This window comes from Lissotriton vulgaris, chromosome 3_1 (assembly GCF_964263255.1).
Source record: "Lissotriton vulgaris chromosome 3_1, aLisVul1.2, whole genome shotgun sequence".
Lineage (NCBI taxonomy): Eukaryota > Metazoa > Chordata > Amphibia > Caudata > Salamandridae > Lissotriton > Lissotriton vulgaris.
Genome location: NC_141689.1, coordinates 881,463,699 through 881,484,261, shown reverse-complemented (window position 1 = coordinate 881,484,261; position 20,563 = coordinate 881,463,699). Strand labels below are relative to the sequence as shown.

The window sequence follows — 20,563 nt, the reverse complement described above, 5'->3', positions numbered from 1 at the left end:
ACCGACTAGATTCTAACCTGGCCGAACCAGTTTCCCTCCTTTAAGGACATCCTACAATTGGCACGAGGAATATCGGACCATGCCCCTCTGTCGGCCAGCTTCACACGCGAGGAACCAGCGCACTACAAAACGATCACCCTGCATCCCATCAAAAATCCACACATCGGTGATGATCTAATCCGCGCAACATAATACTATTTTAAAGAAAACGAAGGCTCCGTACAATCCCCAACCACATTATGGGAAGCGTACAAAACAGGCGTCCAAGGGCAAACACTATCCCTGACATCCAGATACAAAAAGGTTAGATAGGGGGTGGTTGCACAATTAGAAAAATAGATCCTGGATAAAGAAACGCAGCAAATAGACCCCGTTACGGAAGAGATGAAACACTCACTAGATCCTAAGCAACAAGAATATAAAAACTTTGTGACAGAAGAGGCAAAGAGTAACCGATTAGCAACATATCACAGGCTATACAAGATAGGTGACAAAGCGGGAAAACTACTAGCTTGGTTAGACAGGCGTGTAAAAGCAGACAGATGGGTGACAAGTTTCCGAACCGAGAAAGATGAGATTGTGAGGGACCCACAAGATATAGCTGACTTATTTGCACAATATTACACTAGATGATACACTCCCTCATCCACTACAACCTTCAATGACGCCAAAGAGTTACTGTCAGACATTCGCCTCCCGTCACTATCACCAGAGGATACAGACGCACTGGACTGGGACATCACTGATGACAAAATCATTGGTGCAATCAGCAGTATTCAATTAGGGAAAGCAATGGGCCCTAGTGGCCTACCAATTGAACTATTCAAACTCACGACATCAACAGTTTCACCTCTCTTGTGCTGACTGTACCACGCCAGTACACGACAGGGGACCCTCCCGAGTGACCAGAGACTGGCCACTATTGTGGTCATCCATAAACAAGCTAAAATGGCAGAATCATGCAGCTCATATCGGCCCATATCACTGCTCAACGTGAGGAAAAGAGTCTGGCCAAATTGCTAGCTAATAGCTGTTACCACTTCTTTCGAAATAAGTACAAGCAGATCAATCTGGCTTTATGCCGGGGCGAAATAGGGCCTTAAACTTCAGCCGGCTACACAGCGTCCTGTGCAGAAGTGAATTCATAAGGGAAGATGCAGTGATATTATCAATAGATGCACAGATGGCGTCCAACACCATTGAATGGCCCTATCTCTATGCAGTACTGGAACGGCTGGGTTTTAGTCCGGAATACACTGCATGGATCAATTTGCTTTACACTAACCCACTGGCACAGGTGGTGGTGAACGGACACACCTCACACACACTCCCCCTGAAAAGAAGAACATGACAGGGATGCTGCTAGTCACCATTGACGTTTGCACTAATGTTTGAGCCATTGGCTACTTAGATAAGGGGAGATCCCTTGATCCTTGGACTGAAATGGACTGTGGAGTGGGAGGATAGAATCTCATTATACGCAGACAATATATTGTTCTACATTGCATCGTCTAGCGCTTCCATCAACAGGGTCCTCCAAGTGTTTACCTAGTTCCGTAATTATTCAGGATACACCATAAATTGGTCCAAATCTGTACTTTATATCTTCTATTGTCCTAAACCCAATCTACCGCTGGGACGTACAGTAAAAATAGCAGAAGATAGCTTCCGCTAACTAGGACTCAGTGCCACTCGTGATCCCGCGCTGTTTTATATGCTGAACTTGCTAGACCCCCTGAAATTATTATAGAAAGACACCCAACACTCAAGGATGTTACCACTGTCCCTCATAGGCTGTGCAGCCCTTTTTAAAATGATGGCATTGCCAAGATTCCTGTATGTCTTGCAAAATACTCATTATCCGGTCACCGACACCTACTTTGCTAAGATCGAAGCTGAAAGCCGTACACTACTGTGGGACGGAAAGCCCCAGCGCATAGCTATCCACAAATTAGTAAGGGGGTGGTATGACAGTGGTCGGCTGTGCCGATGTCCCGGGTTCGAAAAATGGGTTATGATCAGCATCTCGAGGGTGGGGGATCTGTGGGTAAGGGGCGCCATGAAACCATTTGCTACACTTTAAAAGGAATTTGAGATGACAGACTCCGAGACATACAGATATCTCCAGATCAGCCATGCTGTTAAAACAGCCATCCCTCAGGTTACAGAGCTACCAGAGTCAACAGTGCTTGAGGACAGACTCTTAAATGAGCACATGGATAACAAAGGGATCTCCTTGACTTATGGGAAACTAATCATTAACACGCTGGACCCCCTTCAGACTTTACTTGAGAAATGGCAAAACAACATAGGAATGCTAGATGATGAAGACTGGCAGGAAGCCTTGGCTTCTCCATGGGGGTGGCCAAAACAGCAAAACTATGACTAATCCAGCTTTCAATCCTCCATGGATCGTACTTCTCCTGTGTCACACTGACCAAAATCAAAAGACGAGTAGACTCCAGGTGTCATAGACAATGCATGCAAGAGGGAACATTTTATCACATAATATGGGATTGTCCCGTTATCCAGAAATACTGGCGAGTAGTGGCAAGGTAACTATGGAACTATAACGCACACAGCCACTATGTCTTCTGAATATATGGGGGCAATCAGACCTTAATAGGAAGCAACAAATATGGGTGACATTGGGGTTTGCCACCACAAAGCGAAATATAGCACGAAAATGGGGAGTAGGGGATCCACCTACCTTGCTTAAATGGGAAAAAGATATGGATTGGTCGATGATAGCCGAGAAGACCATCTTTGAGAGTAGAGGACAAATGGACACCAATCTGAAAAAATTGAAATACACACAGGGGCCAGATCTGTACTCCGGCATTTTCCAGGCACAAAGGTTCGAGGGAGAGGACTGAGGAGGAGGGGGGCAGTGGGGAGGGAGTAAACATGTCTACAATCCTTGCAGTGGAGTCCTAGTCGTGACTGTAAAGCAAATTAATAATTTTAATGCCATGGTGTTTCCAATGGTGCTGGAGTGTGGCAAATATATACTAATAAAAAGAGTTTAAAAACTTTTTTACGGAGGTAAAAATTCTCTAATGGGTCCGGGAGCGTAAAGTCATGTCTTCATTGCACAGTCTTGTGTTGTGCTTTCAAAAAAGAGAACAAAGCAAGGTTTTTGTACATGACAGCATAACGTGTTTCACTGTCTCTTGACCAATAGCTCACAATTACAAAGTTCTGAGCAATCCTTATTATTAGACTACTTTTTGTGTGGCCTAAAAGTGGTAGGACTCCAAATCTGAATTTTATGTAAAGACTTCTCTTTATTTAAGGCTGTGTGTGTTCCTTGTATTTTTCATAGAATGTAGAAGTATTTGATCTCTAAATAGCATATTCGCAAGCTCACTCCAGTTTTCTCAAATCTTTTTGCAAAATATGTTTATTAAAGTTTTTAGGAGAAAAACAGGCGTTGTCATGCAGTACAAATCATTAACAAGGCAATGTAAGCTTACATGTTTTTCAACTTTAAATGCAAGGGTTACAATGTATATTAAAGTACATCTTAAAGTCCATGAAAGTTACACAGATAAACGTTGCAGATTAGAGGTGCCAAATGGCCGATGCATATATCTATTACATTGTAAGACATAATTGAGTAGGGAGCCCGAGGCAGCTCCAAGAAGTCCCGACGGCCTTTATTGAATAATCTACAGTGATGACAGAACCGGACGCTTTCCTTAGCGGTCGCTCCCCTCGCCCTCTGCCTCCCTTCAGACACTGATTAGCACAGAAAAGAACATCGCGCTGCTGCCTGCCCTGAAAGAGCGCATCCAGCGCCCGGTATCGTTCTGCAGACTTTTTAACTAATTATTTAATTAATAGCACACTCGGCGCCTGGATTCATTTGCCTGCATTATTTCTGTCTGTAATAGCTGGCACTATTGGCATTGTTTGGGGGGAAGAGAAAATTGTGTGGAGAGTGTTTAAAATTGTGCACCACTCCGGCTGTGACTCACTTTCGTTTCAAGGACCGGGCTGCCATTTTAGGCTTGTGTGAGCCCGTGTCTCCTCCCAGCGCCCGCCTCCCAGCTGACCCTCCCACGCTCCGCCCCCTCCACTTTCCATTTATGACAGATGCTCCTACGTGCAGCGTTCACGCGCAGCGGTCGCGCCCCATGCGCGCCGAAGGTGCGCCAAAGGTAAGCCCGTCTACGGCCGTCCGCGCCAAGCCCGCGCCCAGCGCCAGACCCCCTGGCCCCCGTACCACCCACCCCACCCGCATTACATACAACGCCTCCACCCTCTTAGCCCTCAACCCCGGTCGACTCCCCAACTGCGCCCAAGCCGCTCCTGGACACACCCATGGACCCTTCACATGCAACTCCTGCAAGTATGACGGCACCAAGACCAACTCCTCATCCACTAACACCAAACAGAGATCTGACACCAACCACCTAAAATGCATCCTGCTAAACACCCGCTCGGTCCACAGACACGCCATCGACCTTTGGAATCTACTAGACACCATCTCTCCGGACGTCGCCTTCCTAACAGAAACATGGATGAACGCCTCCTCAGCCCCAGACATCACCATTGCCATCCCGGAAGGCTACAAGATCATCCGAAAAGACCGCACCTACCAAACAGGAGGAGGCATCGCTATCGTCCATAAGAATTCCATCCGCATCTCAACCAGCTCAGACGTCAACCTCGCTAGCGCCGAACACCTTCACTTCCAGATCCACATCGACCCCAAGACCACACTCAGAGGCACCCTCCTCTACAGACCACCAGGACCCCGTGCACAATTCAGTGAAGACATCACTGACTTTATCACCCCACACGCCCTCCCCTCCGAGGACTACATTCTACTGGGAGACCTCAATTTTCACCTGGAAAAAAGCAACGACAGCAACACCACCACCCTTCTGGACAATCTCGCCAACCTCGGACTCCAACAACTTGTTAATACCCCCACTCACTACGCAGGTCACACACTCGACCCTATCTTCACCTCCAGCAAACATATCTCCTTCAGTCACACCACAGTTCTCCATTGGACGGACCACAGCTGCGTTCACTTTATCTACAAAAAGACCACAACCCACAACCATCCTCAACCTACTCTGCAAAGAAACTGGAACAAAATCACCATCGACCAGATCTCCTCATTGCTTCTTCAAAACCCCCCTGCCCACTCTTCGAACCCTAACCAAGCAGCCATTAACCTCACTCAATGGCTAACCAACAGCGCCGACAACCTAGCACCTTTGAAAAAACGTCAAATCAAACTAGGCAGCAAAAATGCCCCCTGGTTCAACAATGATCTTAAGAAATCTAAGAAACTCTGTCGCTCCCTTGAGAAGGCCTGGAAAAAAGACCCAAACACCAGCACCAGGGACGCCTTCAAAAACGCCACCCGCATACACCACCAACTGACCCGGACTGCCAAGAAAGCCGCATTCAAAGACCGACTAGACAACAACGCCCACAACAGCAAGGAATTATTCAACATCGTCAAAGAGTTTACCAACCCCACTGCTAACTCCAACGACATCACTCCCTCTCAAACCCTTTGCGACTCCCTAGCTTCGTTCTTCCACGACAAAATCACAGACATCCACAACAGCTTCGACAACCAACCCGGAGACCAACCCACCCAACCTTCTGCCGTACCTTCACCCCCCTTGAACATCCTTAATGACTGGAACCCAGTCTCCACTGAGGACACCATCCGCCTGATGAACTCCATCCACTCAGGATCCCCCACAGACCCATGCCCTCACCACATCTTCAACAAAGCAGATTCCATCATAGCACCACACCTCCGAGACGTCATCAACTGCTCCCTCAACTCTGCCACCTTCCCGGAAAGCTGGAAACACGCCGAACTCAGCGCCCTTCTGAAAAAAACCCACAGCTGACCCCACCGAACTCAAAAACTACCGCCCCATCTCGCTCCTTCCATTCCCGGCCAAAGTCATCGAGAAAGCTGTCAACAACCAGCTCGCTGCCTTCCTCGAAACCAACAAATCCCTCAACTCCTCACAGTCCGGCTTCCGAGCCAAACACAGCACTGAGACCGCACTCATCGCAGCAACAGACGACATTCGAACTCTACTGGACAATGGAGAAACAGTCGCCCTCATCCTCCTCGACCTCTCCGCAGCCTTCGACACAGTCTGTCATAGCACCCTGTTACAACGCCTCAGAAACATCGGAATCCAAGGAAAAGCACTGGAATGGATCACCTCGTTCCTTTCCGGAAGAACTCAGAGTCCGCCTCCCACCATTCAAGTCAGAGGCCACTGAAGTCATTTGCGGCGTGCCACAAGGATCTTCACTCAGCCCCACCCTCTTCAACGTATACATGAGCCCCCTCGCGGCCATCGCACGCCAACACAACCTCAACATCATCTCCTACGCTAATGACACTCAACTGATCCTCTCACTCACCAAAGACCCTAACACAGCCAAAACCAACCTACATGAAGGAATGAAAGAAGTAGTCGAGTGGATGAAGCACAGCCGTCTGAAACTGAATTCAGACAAAACAGAAGTCCTTATCTTAGGTACCTCCCCCTCCGCCTGGGACGACTCTTGGTGGCCAGAGGCCCTTGGAAAAGCACCCATCCCGACGGACCACCCACGGAACCTGGGCGTCATCCTGGACTCCTCACTCTCGATGACCAGACAAGTCAACGCCGTTTCATCATCTTGCTTCAACATTCTTCGCATGCTCAAAAAAACATTTCGCTGGATCCCCACCGAAACTAGAAAAACGGTCACCCACGCACTGGTTACAAGCCGCCTGGACTACGGAAACACCCTATACGCTGGTACCACCGCAAAACTTCAGAAAAAACTCCAACGCATCCAGAACGCATCAGCCAGACTCATACTAGACATCCCGCGTAAAGACCACATTTCTGGTCACCTGAAAAACCTCCACTGGCTCCCCGTCAATAAGAGGATAACATTCTGCCTCCTAACCCACGCACACAAAGCACTTTACGAACTTGGACCCGGATGCCTCAACACACGACTTTCCTTCTACACCCCCTCCCGCCAGCTACGCTCTTCCAACCAAGCCCTTGCTGCTGTACCTCGCATCAACAAAACCACCATGGGAGGAAGATCCTTCTCCTACCTGGCGGCTAAAACCTGGAACTCACTTCCCATTCACCTTCGCCTCACTCAGAACCACCTAGCCTTCAGAAAGCAACTTAAAACCTGGATATTCGACAAGTAATTCCCCACCCTTCTTCAAGCGCCTTGAGACCCTCTGGGTATGTAGCGCGCTATATAAATTAATTGAATTGAATTGAATTGAATAGAACTCATGAAATAACAGAGGGTGGGGAAGGGGGTTCGAATAAGGAGGGTGATAATGGAGAGGGCTGATGGAGGGGGTGATCGATAAGTCTAGGTCCAGCGTTTGAGAGGAGGGAGGCCTACTGTTCAGGCCGAGCGTCAGGGGGTTTGTCCTGGGTTGTCTCGGGATATGGCAGGAGGTGGTCCTCAAGTAGTCCCCGTAGTGTGGGAGAGGCATAGCGAGTGTTTTCTATTTGCAAAAGGTGGTGAATGGTGATGGCCAAGTGCAAGTGAATTTGGCATCCCTGTGAGTTAGGCGGACCGTCAGTAGCTCCATAGCCATGACATGCCAGAGGCGGTGGATCCAAGTGGAGATCAGGGAGAGAGGTTTTCTTCCATTGTAGAGCAATAGATTGTCTAGCCGCTCCCAACATCTGTGCGATGATGCACCTATCAGAGTGTGTCATGACTGCAAGTTGATACCTAGAGGGGTCACTATGGGGGAGTTAGGTATGGGAAAGCCCACTGTATCTTTAATGTGACTTACAACCTTGTTCCAAAACATGGCTTGGCGCAGGCAAGTCCACCATATCTGTATGAAGTCTCCCATTGCTGCCTGGCATCTCCAGCAGAGGGGGGAGAGTGTAGGTAGCATTTTATTTAGTCGTACGGGGGTATAGTACCAATGCGTCATTAGTTTGTATGCAGACTCAGGTTAGGGGATGCTCCTGTATATTCTAGGAATGTCACGTCCTAGTTGTTCCCAGTTTTGTGGAGTCACCTCTTCCCCCCCATGTCCGCCTCCCATTTCTTCTGATAGGTGTAAAGCTGATTGGGTGGGAGTGTTGTAATTTTTGGTATGTACGAGATATTAAGCCACATGTACCCTCAAAGGCTCTGACCTGAACTTCAAAAGGAGTGAGTGGTCTGGTGGCTCCTTGGGTATAGTTGGGGGCGAGCAGCCAATGACATAGCTGGTTGTACTGTAATCTATCAGATTCAGTGATATGAAAGGATTTTTTACATTGTTCAAAAGTTTTTAATTTGTCCCCATCGAATAAGTCTTGGATAGTACGGCATTCTCCCTGAGTCCGAGATAGGAATGCATGTGATTGCAAGGCCGAAGCGAACATGGGGTTGCAAGCTATAGGTGTGTTGGTGGAGGCGAAGGATGTGAGGCTTCTGGGGATCGCAATTTTTTATCCCAGATATTGAGTACTGTTTTCGTGGGGATTGCTATGTAAGCGCTTCGTGGGAGCGCCGTTCTGGGGAGCCAGGCCAGGTTCCAAAGGGGTCTACATGTGACTGCCCAGTCCAGGTGGAGGCAATGTTTCTCACTTTCACGAACCACTCATTCTGAAATATATCGGAGATGAGACTCCCAATAATATTCGAGGAGGTTAGGGCAGGCAAAACCGCCTCGATCTCTGGGCATCATAAGCAATTTATATGAAAAGCGGGGATGGCCTTTGCCCCATATGAAGGAGGTTAGGTCACGTTGAAGACTCTGAATGTCTACCTGCGGAAGGGGTGTGGGCAGGGTTTAAAATAGGTATAGTATTTTGGGCAGGAGCATCATTTTGACATTAAGGCAGCCCATACATAGGATTGGTTGTTTTTTCCAGCGGCGTATTTCTTCCCGGATTACTTGTCGGCAGGAAGGCCAATTGATCTGAGTCCATGAGGAGCGTGACGGGTCAGATTGAGTCCTAGGATTCAGGATTGAGTTGTCAGTCCAATGTAAGGGGTGAGAGACTGGAGTTGCTGGATCTCCAAAGTTGGGAGAGGGAGGTTCAGGGCCTAGGACTTGGTCATGTTAATCTTAAAGCCTGAGGCTACTTCAAAGGAGGGAGGCTAATTCCAGAAGGGAGGTAGTAGGTGCAGTGAGCATGAGTAGGAGGTCATCAGCAAAGAATGACACTTTGTGGTCTTGACCTCCAAAAGGGATGCCTGCTAATTCCGGAGGCCGGAGTATAGCAATAACTAAAGGTTCCACTGCAAGGGCGAAGAGAAGGGGAGAGAGTGGGCAATCCCTGCTGGTTGCCTCTGCATACAGAAACCAGAGGCGTGAGTTGACCATTGATACGGATCCCCACTGTAGGGTTGGTGTAGGGGGCCATTAGTTTGGAGATCATAGCCAGACGTAGGCCTATCTTGTGCAGCACTGCTCGTAGAAATTGCTAGTTGATGCGGTCAAAGGCCTTTTCTACGTCAAGGGACACTAAAAAAGCAGGGATAACTCACCTTTGCACCTTTTCGATGAAGTGAGCAATGCAACGGATGTTGTCTACACCCTGACGGTGTCTTATAAACCCCACCCGATCCGGATCTATCAGGCCAGGGAGGTAAGGCTCAAGACGATTCACCAGTATCTTAGTGTATATCTTGACGTCTGTATTGAGGAGGGCGATGGGGCTGTAGAAAGTACAGAGAGAAGGATCCTTTCCGGGTTTGGGTATGAGAACTACTTTGGCTTCTGACATCTTGAGGCAAGACCCGACACTTCAGAGAAAGTGTTAAAAAGATGAAGAAAGTGGTCTTGGATCTGGGGGAGAAAGACATGATAGAAGCCAACTCTGAGGCCGTCCGGTTCCGGAGTTTTGCCCATCGGAAGTTATTTTAGTGCCTGGTGTAGCTCTTCCAAAGGGATAGGATCATCAAGGAGTTTTGCGTTTTGTGGAATAATGGGTTCCCAAGGGCATGCTCTGAGGAAGGAGGTGATCTCTTGCGGCAATAAGGTGCCGGCAGTATAGAGCTCTTTATAAAAGTAGAGAAAGCTTGCCCTTTTTCCCATTCAGTCGTAGCACATGAGTTAACTTAATGTCTAATTTTGGAGGTATGAGCTTTGGCAGACTGGGCCCGGAGACGGTGTGTCAGTGATGGCCTCACCTTATCTCCCCCTGCAAAGAATTTCTGTTTAAGGGTCATGAGTGCCTGTTCTGCTTTGTTAGTACGATGTAGTCTTAGCTGTCTCCTTAGCATCGCTAGGCGTTTCTTATGCTTATTCGAAGGCATTGTGTGGTCTGTGCGTTCTAAGGCCCTGATATTATTCGCTAGGTTAGTTTCGACCAGGTGGGCTTCACAAGACCGGGCAATGGAGGAGCTGACTCTCTGAATAGTCACTTTGAAAGTGTCCCATCGCATAGGTGCAAGCGGATCTGGGGGGATGTTTGTGTGAAAGAAGGCTAGAATCTACTGGTGGATCTTGACTACATCTACTGGATCTCGTAGTATGTAGGGAGGTAGGTGCCATCGACGCGGGGTGTCATGCCCACCCCAGGGACACGGAAGGTTACGGCTATATGGGCGTGGTCCGATATAGATATATCTGATACAGTGGCCTTTTCCAGGGACCTTATCAGAGAGTAGGAAAGGAAGCAATAATCATTGCGCGAGTATGAGCGGTGGACATGTGAGTAGAAAGAGTAATCCCGGGAGACTGGCAATTGGTATCTCCAGGCATCCACCATGCCTAAGTCTGTAAGGTCTTTCTTAAGGGCGGCTGACATTGCCCCTGTGCCTTGATAGGTGGTGATGCTGCCGTCCGTATGCGGATCCCAGACCAAGTGAAAGTCACCCCCAAGTATCACTAATCCCTCTGGGGAGCGCAAATGGTACCTCAACAGAGACCTCAGGAAGGCGTATTGTGCCTGGTTGGGCACCCAAAGATTGAGGGTTGTGGCCTAACTGGGCTTGAATTTTTAAGTAGCCGCCTTCAGTGTCTCTTAGCACCCAAGGGGGTGTTTTGCTTTAGGTTGGCTTTAGTTAGTATTGCAACTCCTGCTGTTTTGGAGGTGGAGGACGCCCGGTATTGGCAGGGGTATTTGGGATGAGCCATAAGATGTGTGTCCGTAAGTAGCAAGTGTAAGAAGATGAAATTGAGGTCTTGTATGAGCATATATTGTCAGATCTGGGGAGTTAAACCCTTTGACATTGAGGGAGAGGAGCTTAACAATTGGTGTTGCATTCATAGTGGTAGGAAAAGGCGGTGCTGAGGCTATGTATGGGGAGGCTGTACCATCCCATGGAGGAGAGATGGAGGCTTTGTGTCAAGTGCCTCCAGTCTGAAGGGCATATCTGGTAAGGTGCAGAGGGGACCCCCGGACAGACGCCTACGCCCTCCAGTGTAGGGATAGAAGGGAGAGGGAGAAAAAATGGTATTTGTAACCTAGAAATCCCAACAGGGCCGGTAGCGTGTACTGCCATTCTTTAACAGCTCGGGAGTCCAGATAGGAGCCATTGAAGAAGTCACTCTTCTGAAGGGCATTGTGGGTATGGGGGGCACAGTTAATCAGCCACCATTCTGGAGAGGAGGCATTAAGCCAGCTGTTGATCCGCCTATGTCTAAAGAGTAGGAGAAATGGCGATGGATCTCAGCCTACAAGGTGGTAGAATAACCTCGTCGGAATGCTTCTATGAGTGGGAGCGGGCAGAGTAGAAAGAGCACCACGAGCCACTCGGGGCTATATTATGTTCCAAGTAGTAAGGTCTATAGTGTCCCCAAGTCTATAAATTGTATGTAGGGAGACCCAAGTGTGTCCGACAGAGATCTAAATGCCTGCTATTCCGCAGCTTCTGAATAGTGGGCCAGTGAACGGGGTTCGCTCATGGCGCCGATGTGCTGAATGATGTCCTGTTTGGCTTGGGTAGAGTCTTGTTTATTAGGGCCAGATTTGTTATGAGGTGGAGGTATCGTGGCCCATTCAGGCCGTATTCTTATCCTGCAAGAAGCCTGGGCAGAAGAGGGGCTGGTATCTGTAGGTTCCGACTGGAGCTAGAGAAGTTGCTTTGCTTCTCTCAGGGAGCAGCGAGCCCGGCGGCTGCCCTCTCAGGAAAAGATCAATGCAAAAGGGTGACCCCATTGGTATTTGATGTGGAGATCACTCAGATTGTCGGTTACTGGTTTACAGTCTCTGCGTCTACGGAGAGTAACAGGAGGAATATCTTGAAAGATCTGAATCGAGTATCCGTTGTATGGTAGGTTGGTAATTCCTCTGACATTCTGCAAGATGGCTTCCTCCTCGACAAAGAAGTGGATGCGCGTGAGAATGTCCGAAGTGAAGTCTGGGCAACCTCGAGGACCAGCCACCCAATGGGTTCTCTCTGGAGTGGGGTGAGACGCGTCATCATCAACTCTGATTGTCTGCAAAAGGTCTGCTGTAAAGTTCTGCACGGAACACCTCTGATGCGGAGATTATTGCGTTGACTTCTATTCTCCAGGTCTTCCTGCTTTATTTGAAGGTCGATGTGTTGATTTTCAAGCATTAGCATCCTGCACCACAAATTCTTGTGATCTTCTGATCGCGTATCCATTGTGCTTTCGAAGTTGTCCACTCTCCCCCCAATCACTTTAACGTCCTGTTGGATCTCTCTGAGGCAGTCCTTTAACTCTGTTTTGCCGGAGCCAATTTTGGTTTTGATTTCTTGCAGAAAGGTGGTCATAAAAGCCTATGTGACCAGGACCGGTCTGCCAGAGTGAAGTCACTGGATTATCCTTAGCCGGTGTGGAGAGGGTATCCTGGCCAGCTTTATCACGTGGCATGGCCGTAGTGGCTCTGTCAGTTGTGTACTGCCTGTGTGGTGGGCTTGTGTATCAGCCAGTCAGCGAGCAGGCCAAGGGGTTGACCCTGCGGTGTGTGCGACTGCAGTACTTTGTAGGAATGGGGTGGCTGGGAATGTCCCGCAGCGGGGAGTACCAGCTATCCAGAGCAAGGCCTGTTGATCCTCATGTGTTGTTGTAGGGGCCATGTACAACCACCTCCAGGGGCAGAGGCCTCAAAGGCATGTATTCTGTCACAGGAGTGTGATGGACGAGGCAGTAGGCAGGCCACAGTTTCAGACAGGGCCCACAAGAGGGGGGAAGTCTCTACGTAGGTCGTCTCAGTTAGCACACTGGACCCCTGAGTTATATTTTACTGACCGGCCTGTTATCAGGGCCTATAGGGGGGTCGGAGCAGAGGTAGAGGGACGATGCAAAACCCCCTCAAAGAGATATGTCAAGCTGTCTATACCAGCACAGGGAGCACACGAACTGGGTAGGGAAGAGGGTGCCTGGTAAATGTGCTGCTTTGGTCGGGCGCCCGTCTGCCCTATGCACACCAGACAGGGAGGGTAGGATGCAAGACTGTGGCATGATGGGTTGGATGTCCACACACCCCGTCCGTCAGGCCGGTCCCCTGTGATTAGGGTTGAGTCAACGACTGGTAGGCTTTAAAAGAGGGAAGTGGGGTATGGGGCATGCTGCTCGATTCCCGCAGCCGATCCCCCTTACCTCCTCCGTTGATGTCTGCTGCCAAGTCCCTGCAAGGGTGAGGCTCCCAGTCGGCTGCTCAGTGATGTGGATGATGATGGCCCAGCGCCACCGCCGCGGTGGATCAGGAGCCGCGTTGCACGGTCTCAGCTACGTCCCTCCAGGGCTCTGCGGAGTCTATGCCTACCGGCCTTCGGGCCATGCAATGGGTTCTTGGGTAGTCTCCAGATTCGGCTCTACATCGGAGCAAGTGGCTGGGCCGAGCCTCCACCGGTCTCTAGAGACCTGGAGTCAGCGAGAAGTTTGCACCAGGGCCGGAGAGGGTCTCCTCCCAGGTAAGCCCCGCCTGAACGCCCTGCCACCAATAAAGCCAGTAGGGTTCGTTTCCACCAGAGACGCGGTCCAGGTCTGGGGCGGGCCGACTCTTGGGCACTAACAAGGGAGGGAAGGTAATTCCTACTCTGTTTCCAGGCTGGGGATACAAGTTGACAGCCCCAGGCGTTGTATCGGGCTTTCGGTCGGGCTTTAATCCCGGTAAGGCGCCTCAGTGGTTTCAGGTATGTCCGGGGCCCTCTGCTTCATCCTGGGAAGGTGGCGTATGGTCGTGGCCCAGGATAAATGCTATAAAGGTGGCAGATGAGTACAGATAGGCCGCGGTGGAGTGGAGAAGCGAAGACCCACGTTGCACTCCATTCCTGGCTTAGCCTCGACCCCGTTTTCTAACATTTTGACAGTACATATTTCCAGTAATCTCTTTTGGGATTTTTTCACCTACAATTGTTGGTATGTCCAGGCTCAGCTCGAGACAGGATTATCCTGCATCACTTTTGAATATTTTGAATAAGTTGGTGCATGAACACAGCCTTGTCTGACTCCTCTGCCCATACCTGACCCCAGCTGTGTTCTTATGATGAAGTTGAGGTAAGGTGTTCTGGGGTTTTTCGGGTAATCCTTTGTCTTTCAGTGAGTACCATAGGAGAGTTCTATCGACTGAGTCAAATGTGTTTTTTAAATATATGAATATCATTAACTGGGTAGATTTTTTTCAGCTTCACATACTTGATGCATGTAAAGTAGAGTCTCAACTTCTTTTCCTAAACCCTTCTTGGAGGTTGGATAGAATCTGGTTGTTTTCAGCCCAATCCGAATGCGGTTGATCAAAAGTGTACCATACATTTTGCCTGCCCCATTCAGCAGAATAATCGGACCATAGATCCCAGTATCCTGCGAACCCGTTGTATGGGGGGTGGAATCGTGGTGATGTTTTACTGGGGCAATACCTTGAAGCTCAGTTGAGCAAACTGAATCGATTTAATTTACAAGTCAATCTAGCCCTACTTATCTGGGTAATCTATGCCATTTTTTCTTGCTCCTTTGGCCCTACTTATAAATGCCATTTTTGTTAGTAAGTACTCTAGTTGTTGAAGACCAAGCTGAACTGTTAGTGCTACGCGAGCCTTACAACGCAGTCTGCACCGTGGACACACGGCCAGTAAGTAGGTTGCCTTAGCCCACTTAGTATTTTATGACCACTTTCGTTTTTAAAGATATTTTTGGTAGAGGTGGGGTGGTTCTTAATTGCTTTTATAGATTTTTTTATTTCAAGCTGATTTATTTGATTGATTTTAATATCAGTTTTAACAGGAGGTTATGTTGGGGGATAATGTTTTACTTGGACAGTACCTGTGGCACTAGAAGCTCAGTTGAATGAACTTTGAATAGATTTAAAGGCTGTGTCTTAGTGTAAAATTGCTCAATGACTCATTTTCGCATATACTTTTTAGAAGCATAAGAATTGGGATGTTCATGGCAAATTGAAGGCACATCACTAGATATAGGTACATCGTTGTCCATAATGGTAAACTTGCATTCACTGCTTACAGTTTCCTACTCCTTTTTGCTAGTTGGTTCCTCAGAAGTTAACACGGCTGGTTATTTGCGGCAGGGGTAGAATTCTCAGAAAGGTGTATCCTCCTACAGTGTTGTATAATATTAGCATTTGATATCCTGAGCACGTCCTTGAAGGTGCCCTAACGATACATATGACACATATGTCAAAGTGTAAATCTTTGCATAAAAGTAAATGTATTTTTAGCCTACTTTTATTAGAATTCTACCCCAGAAATCACACCTTTTAGATTCTACATGCTTGAGGATAACTCCTCCGTGCCTTGCTGTATCAGAAAGACATGTTTTATCGCCTTTAGCTTGTAAATGGTTGCAAGTCTTTTGCACGACATTATGAATAACACATTTAGTTGCATTCTCCTTACACATTCTTCTCTCCCATCCTTTTCTTTGCAGAAGAGAGCTCTGATGGAACAAGTGGCCCATCAGGCAGTCGTCATGCAGTTCATTCTAGAGATGGCTAAAGCTGCTAATGTGGACCCAAGAGGCTGTTTCCGGTTGTTTTTCCAGAAAGCCCAAGTAGGTGAAACTTTCTAGTGCCGTGCTGAAAGCCAGGGCATAGGTCAACTATGGTCACTCTGAAATGTCATTATTTATGTAGGTTTCTTTGCTGTCTGTCTCTTATGTTTCTGTATTCTTGGCCCTTCTTACCATAGCCTGTTCTTCTTGTTACCTCAGTCTGCTCTGTTGTTCTTCTGCCTCTAACAGATCTAACCGCTGCACTTTTTGAGCCAAACCTGCACTCAGTCTAAGGATCTTCATGAAAGTACATTAAAATGAGGCATGCATTTCAGGACAAGTTAGACCTAGTATTCTCCTTCCTCCCTTCTGCTTTGGGTTAGTAGAGTGGGTTTGAATGTTTCCTCTTGCTGCAGTTCAGAGAGACAATGAATCATTTGACAATATGGATCAGTGGGGGAATAGAAGCAAGTGGTGCCTGTGGAGATTGTGGTGAGATCCTGACTCAGTGAAGATCTATCCTCTACACCAGACGGACCGTTGCATCCAGCACCTCTGACCATGTTTGGTGCTTTGTGGAGGAGAAGAAAGGCTCTTATATATAGTTGAGGCCAGGCTGTCGAGCTTTCCATCCCTGCGCTTGGTGGAAAAAGGGCCTTGCCCTCTGCACGTCTTCCTAATCTAGGCATTGAATCCCAGATTGTATTTGTTTCCTTTGTGTCTGAAACTTTGGTGCAGGGCTTGATGGCCCACCAAGACGTCAAAACTCCAACGCTCCATTTGTCCCATTTGCCGTTTCTCTCAGTATTCTTTGCTGCACCTTGAAAGATGAATCGTTTCCGTTTTCTAGTTGCTGATCCCGCCCCTTTACATGGAGTTATGAGTTGAGACTAGATGCGTTGCTAGTGGGCCTCAAAATGTTTATTGTACAGTCACTAAAAACCATAGCAATATACATAAGGATACGGCTTTGCAGCAACAAAAACAATGAAAATGTTAAAACGGTTGCAATGATATGCTGGTTTAGGGTGCACTGCATGAATTTAAATCTGAACCTATATTCCCACTTCTTGTACCCAACTACTTTTAAAAACAGTAAGTAGTGTTTTAATCAATAAATATTTGAGTGGCAGCCCAACCAACCAGTGACATCTTATATTTCCCAATTAAGGGGTTCACCCAAAGTGATCATTTTGCAACAAGACAAAATTTGCACGAACCAGGGTATCAGATCTTCGTATATATGGTAGGGAAGATTTCATGCTCCTAGAAAGTTACAACTATTGCCTAATCCTCATAGCCACAAAGCGATCGCACTAGTTTTGAGTCTCTGATCATCTTCAACTTTTTTTTCTGCCAAACATGTGAGATCTTTTCTTCCTGTGGCCATTCCTGGTGTTTTGGAAATGGAGCAAGGCCTCTAACCCTTCATTCCAGCTTTGCCTTTAGACTTGAGGCTGGTTCCCATGGAATTTAGTCTGTCAAAGTCCAACCTAAAGGGCACGTTTGCGTGATTACAATGTAAGATAAATAGTCAGGCTTTCTGAGTCTGAGCTCTAGCCTCTCTCTTCTTCAGACCATATTGTGATGGCGCCACAATATGGACGGCTTTGGGAAACGGCCACTACAACGCAGCCGTTTCCACGAGTAACCATAACCACGCATGCTTTACACTGCATGACGGCTTTATGCGTTTCCTGTGGAAAGAAATTCTAATTTCTCCATCTCGTAACTTTGAACCCCATAACTTCTTGTAACTTCCGTTTGCTGCTATGGAAGACCGCCTCCCTATTAACAGTGCCGTCACCCAGGTGAATGCGTGAACTCCATTGCTATATTGCTCTTAGCCCTAAATGACTTCATCGAAACTCCGGACTGCACATCATGTACGTAGAGCCCCGGATACCTCCGGACTGCACATCATGAACTTAGAGCCCCGGATACCTCCGGACTGCACATCATGTACTTAGAGCCCCGGATACCTCATATGTGCAAAGAAAACTGTTTATTTTATTCGGTTCTCATTCTTTCATAGCTGAAAGAACATCTCGCGACTTGGGTGACATGCTGGCCTTGAAGTTATACTCTGGTGGGACTTGTGCCCATAATTTTGTCCCTTGTGCTGGCATTCGTGCATGTTTTGCAAGCAACAAAGAAGATACACAAAGTTCCCCGGGAGGACTGGGTGGAAAGGGAAGTGTGTGTGGTGTAGAAGGAAATGACCAAGAGGGAAGAAGAGGGGATTCTCTCTTGGGAACTAGAACCCTCACACACCCAGCAAGCTAGGTGTCATGCTTCATCATATGGGTCTGCTCCTCGTCAGACTGGCGCTGCAATGTCTGACAGGCACCCGCGAAGGGGCTCTTTAGCGGAGTTCTTTTGTTCCAGCCATATGGTGCATGTTTTGCCATAGCCATGTCCGCATCTGTGCTTTTCGATATTATGCAGCGGTAATGGACGTTTGAAGGGCAGCAAATGTGAGCGTCCGTGCACGTGCTCTGCAGGCCCCCGCCTTGCTCTCTGCCAGAATTCTGATTATTACTAATAATTACATAATTGTATTAATTTGATCAACTTTGAAACAATGAACGTCTTAGACTGTCTCCTCGCTTAAAAGTTGCCCATGGGTGTCTGCTGTAGAGGATGTAAACAATCCTTCCCGCACCTGGAACCCTATTTATCCGTCCAAAGAGCTTTTGTAGGGAAATGTCGAGTATGTAGCCGCACAGGTGTACGGCATCTGACCTGTAACAACGGATTCACTGCGTATGAAATAGGACGTATTTATTTTATGTAGTGTCTGTAAAAACCGCGCATCGAAGAGCAATTTCTGGCCTGGCCACACGGTGGCACCATATCTCCACGAAGCATATTAGTGCCACCATACCATAGAACGATAGTTATCTTGTTGAAACGCGTTCTTTAAAACTTACTGTATGTATGGCATGCTTAACGTCGCTATACATGAGTGAACATGCATTGTGATGATGACTCACACGGATTTAAAAATAAAACCAGCATTGCCAAAGTCAGTAGATGTGTCTTTAATTTACAAACACGTGGTGACATGCATGTGCCCAAATGCCCAAATGATTTGAGTGAGCATGCAAGCGTGTTCAAGCTAGACCTTTTTGACTTTGCCAATGCATGCTTATACTAACAAAACCTACATGATACAGGATGTTTTAAGTTTCTTTTTGGTTATTTGATTTGTTTTGCATGTATAGTATGTAAGTATCATTACAGTCCAGGTTTGGTACTCGTATATTTTATTATGAAATAAACTGTTTTTTAAACATTTTGCATCGATTAGGGAACATTATTATTATTTTTTTTAAAGAAACGAGTAACATTATTGAGTCTTTTTTGGTGCATCCTGTTGGTTGTACCTCCTACATGGTATTAATCAAAGCTATGAGCGTCCTTTAAAGTGCATTTCCTAGTCAAAGACATTGGAGCTTATGTGCACCATTGTCACCTACCTTGCAGTTGCAGTTGTCGGTAATATTAGTTTAACTGTTAATTTAGTTTAGTTTTACTGTTGGTTTTGTATGGTTGGATCCCTTTGCTGATCTTTTCATTTTCTCTGGTTCTGCACCTTCCTTTGTTCCCACTACCAGTCCGACTTTCCGTATTACCCTACTTTGACGTAAAGTTAACCATCTCAATTTCAAAGGTGGTTTCGGTGGTTTACCCAGTACTTCCTCCGCCAATGTCCTCTCTTGACCGGTCAATCCATTGATTTCAATTCTTGAATTGGGGCCACTCTGGATGCCATTGCCTCTGGCTTTTCTGCAGTGACCCCTCTCTCTCAAACTCTGTTCCCCTCACTAATGCCCAAGTTAAAACTATTTTTACTTTCACTAAGTCCGTCTTGCCTGCCGACCCTTGTCTTCCTAAAGTACCCTCAGTTGTTACAGACACAATTTTTTCCTTCTATTATTCAGCATCTGTAATCTATCTTTGTCAAAAGCCACAGTCCCAGTGCAATGCAATAAAGCAAAGATCATCCCCTTGCTTACAAAACCTTCTGCCAATCCTAACCAACTTGTCAGATTTAGACCCATTTCACTGTCGCCCTTTGCCTCTAAAATTGTAGATGGTTCTAAATCTGCTCGGCTCTCCATCTCAGATGACAGAACCATCCTTGACATTGGCTGATCCACCATTTTTATGCATCTGGACCTGTCTGCTGCCTTTGATATGGTCTCACATTCTCTCTCATCTTTCTGAATTAGATATCTGCAAATTCACTCTGAAATGGTTTCATTCTTTCCTCTCCGATCACTTTCAAGCTATTTTCCTACAGCCCATTCAGTCTGCCCCACCATTCTAAAATATGGTGCCCCCAAAGCCCTTCTCCAAGTCCCACTCAATTTAATATCTATGTTTCTCCTATTGCCGCCTTGGTTCCTCTCATGAATATGAGACGCGATCAAACTACAGTGATACACAGATACTCGTGTCCATTCCTACCAACACTCAGGAAACTGAGATCAGGGTTCAGGATTTCACTGAAGATGTTTTAAAATGTATGAACACAAACTGTCTCAAGCTCAACAGAGAAAAATCTGAACTGTTTATCTTTGCCAAAGACACACCTTTCTGGTCTGATTCTTGATGGACTTAGTCTTTAGGACAGGGCCCTTTTCCCAAGTCCTGGGTTAA

At 47.3% G+C, this 20,563-nt stretch overlaps 1 protein-coding gene across 1 annotated transcript in view; it reads left to right on the top strand.

Annotated features, from left to right (window-relative positions):
• Window positions 1-20,563, top strand: part of CDC37L1 (cell division cycle 37 like 1, HSP90 cochaperone) — a 246,415-nt gene that overhangs the window by 148,985 nt on the left and 76,867 nt on the right. The window contains exon 5 of the mRNA XM_086961203.1: window positions 15,833-15,955. Within this exon, the coding sequence (XP_086817329.1) occupies window positions 15,833-15,955 (123 nt within the window). The remainder of the gene's footprint in view (window positions 1-15,832; window positions 15,956-20,563) is intronic.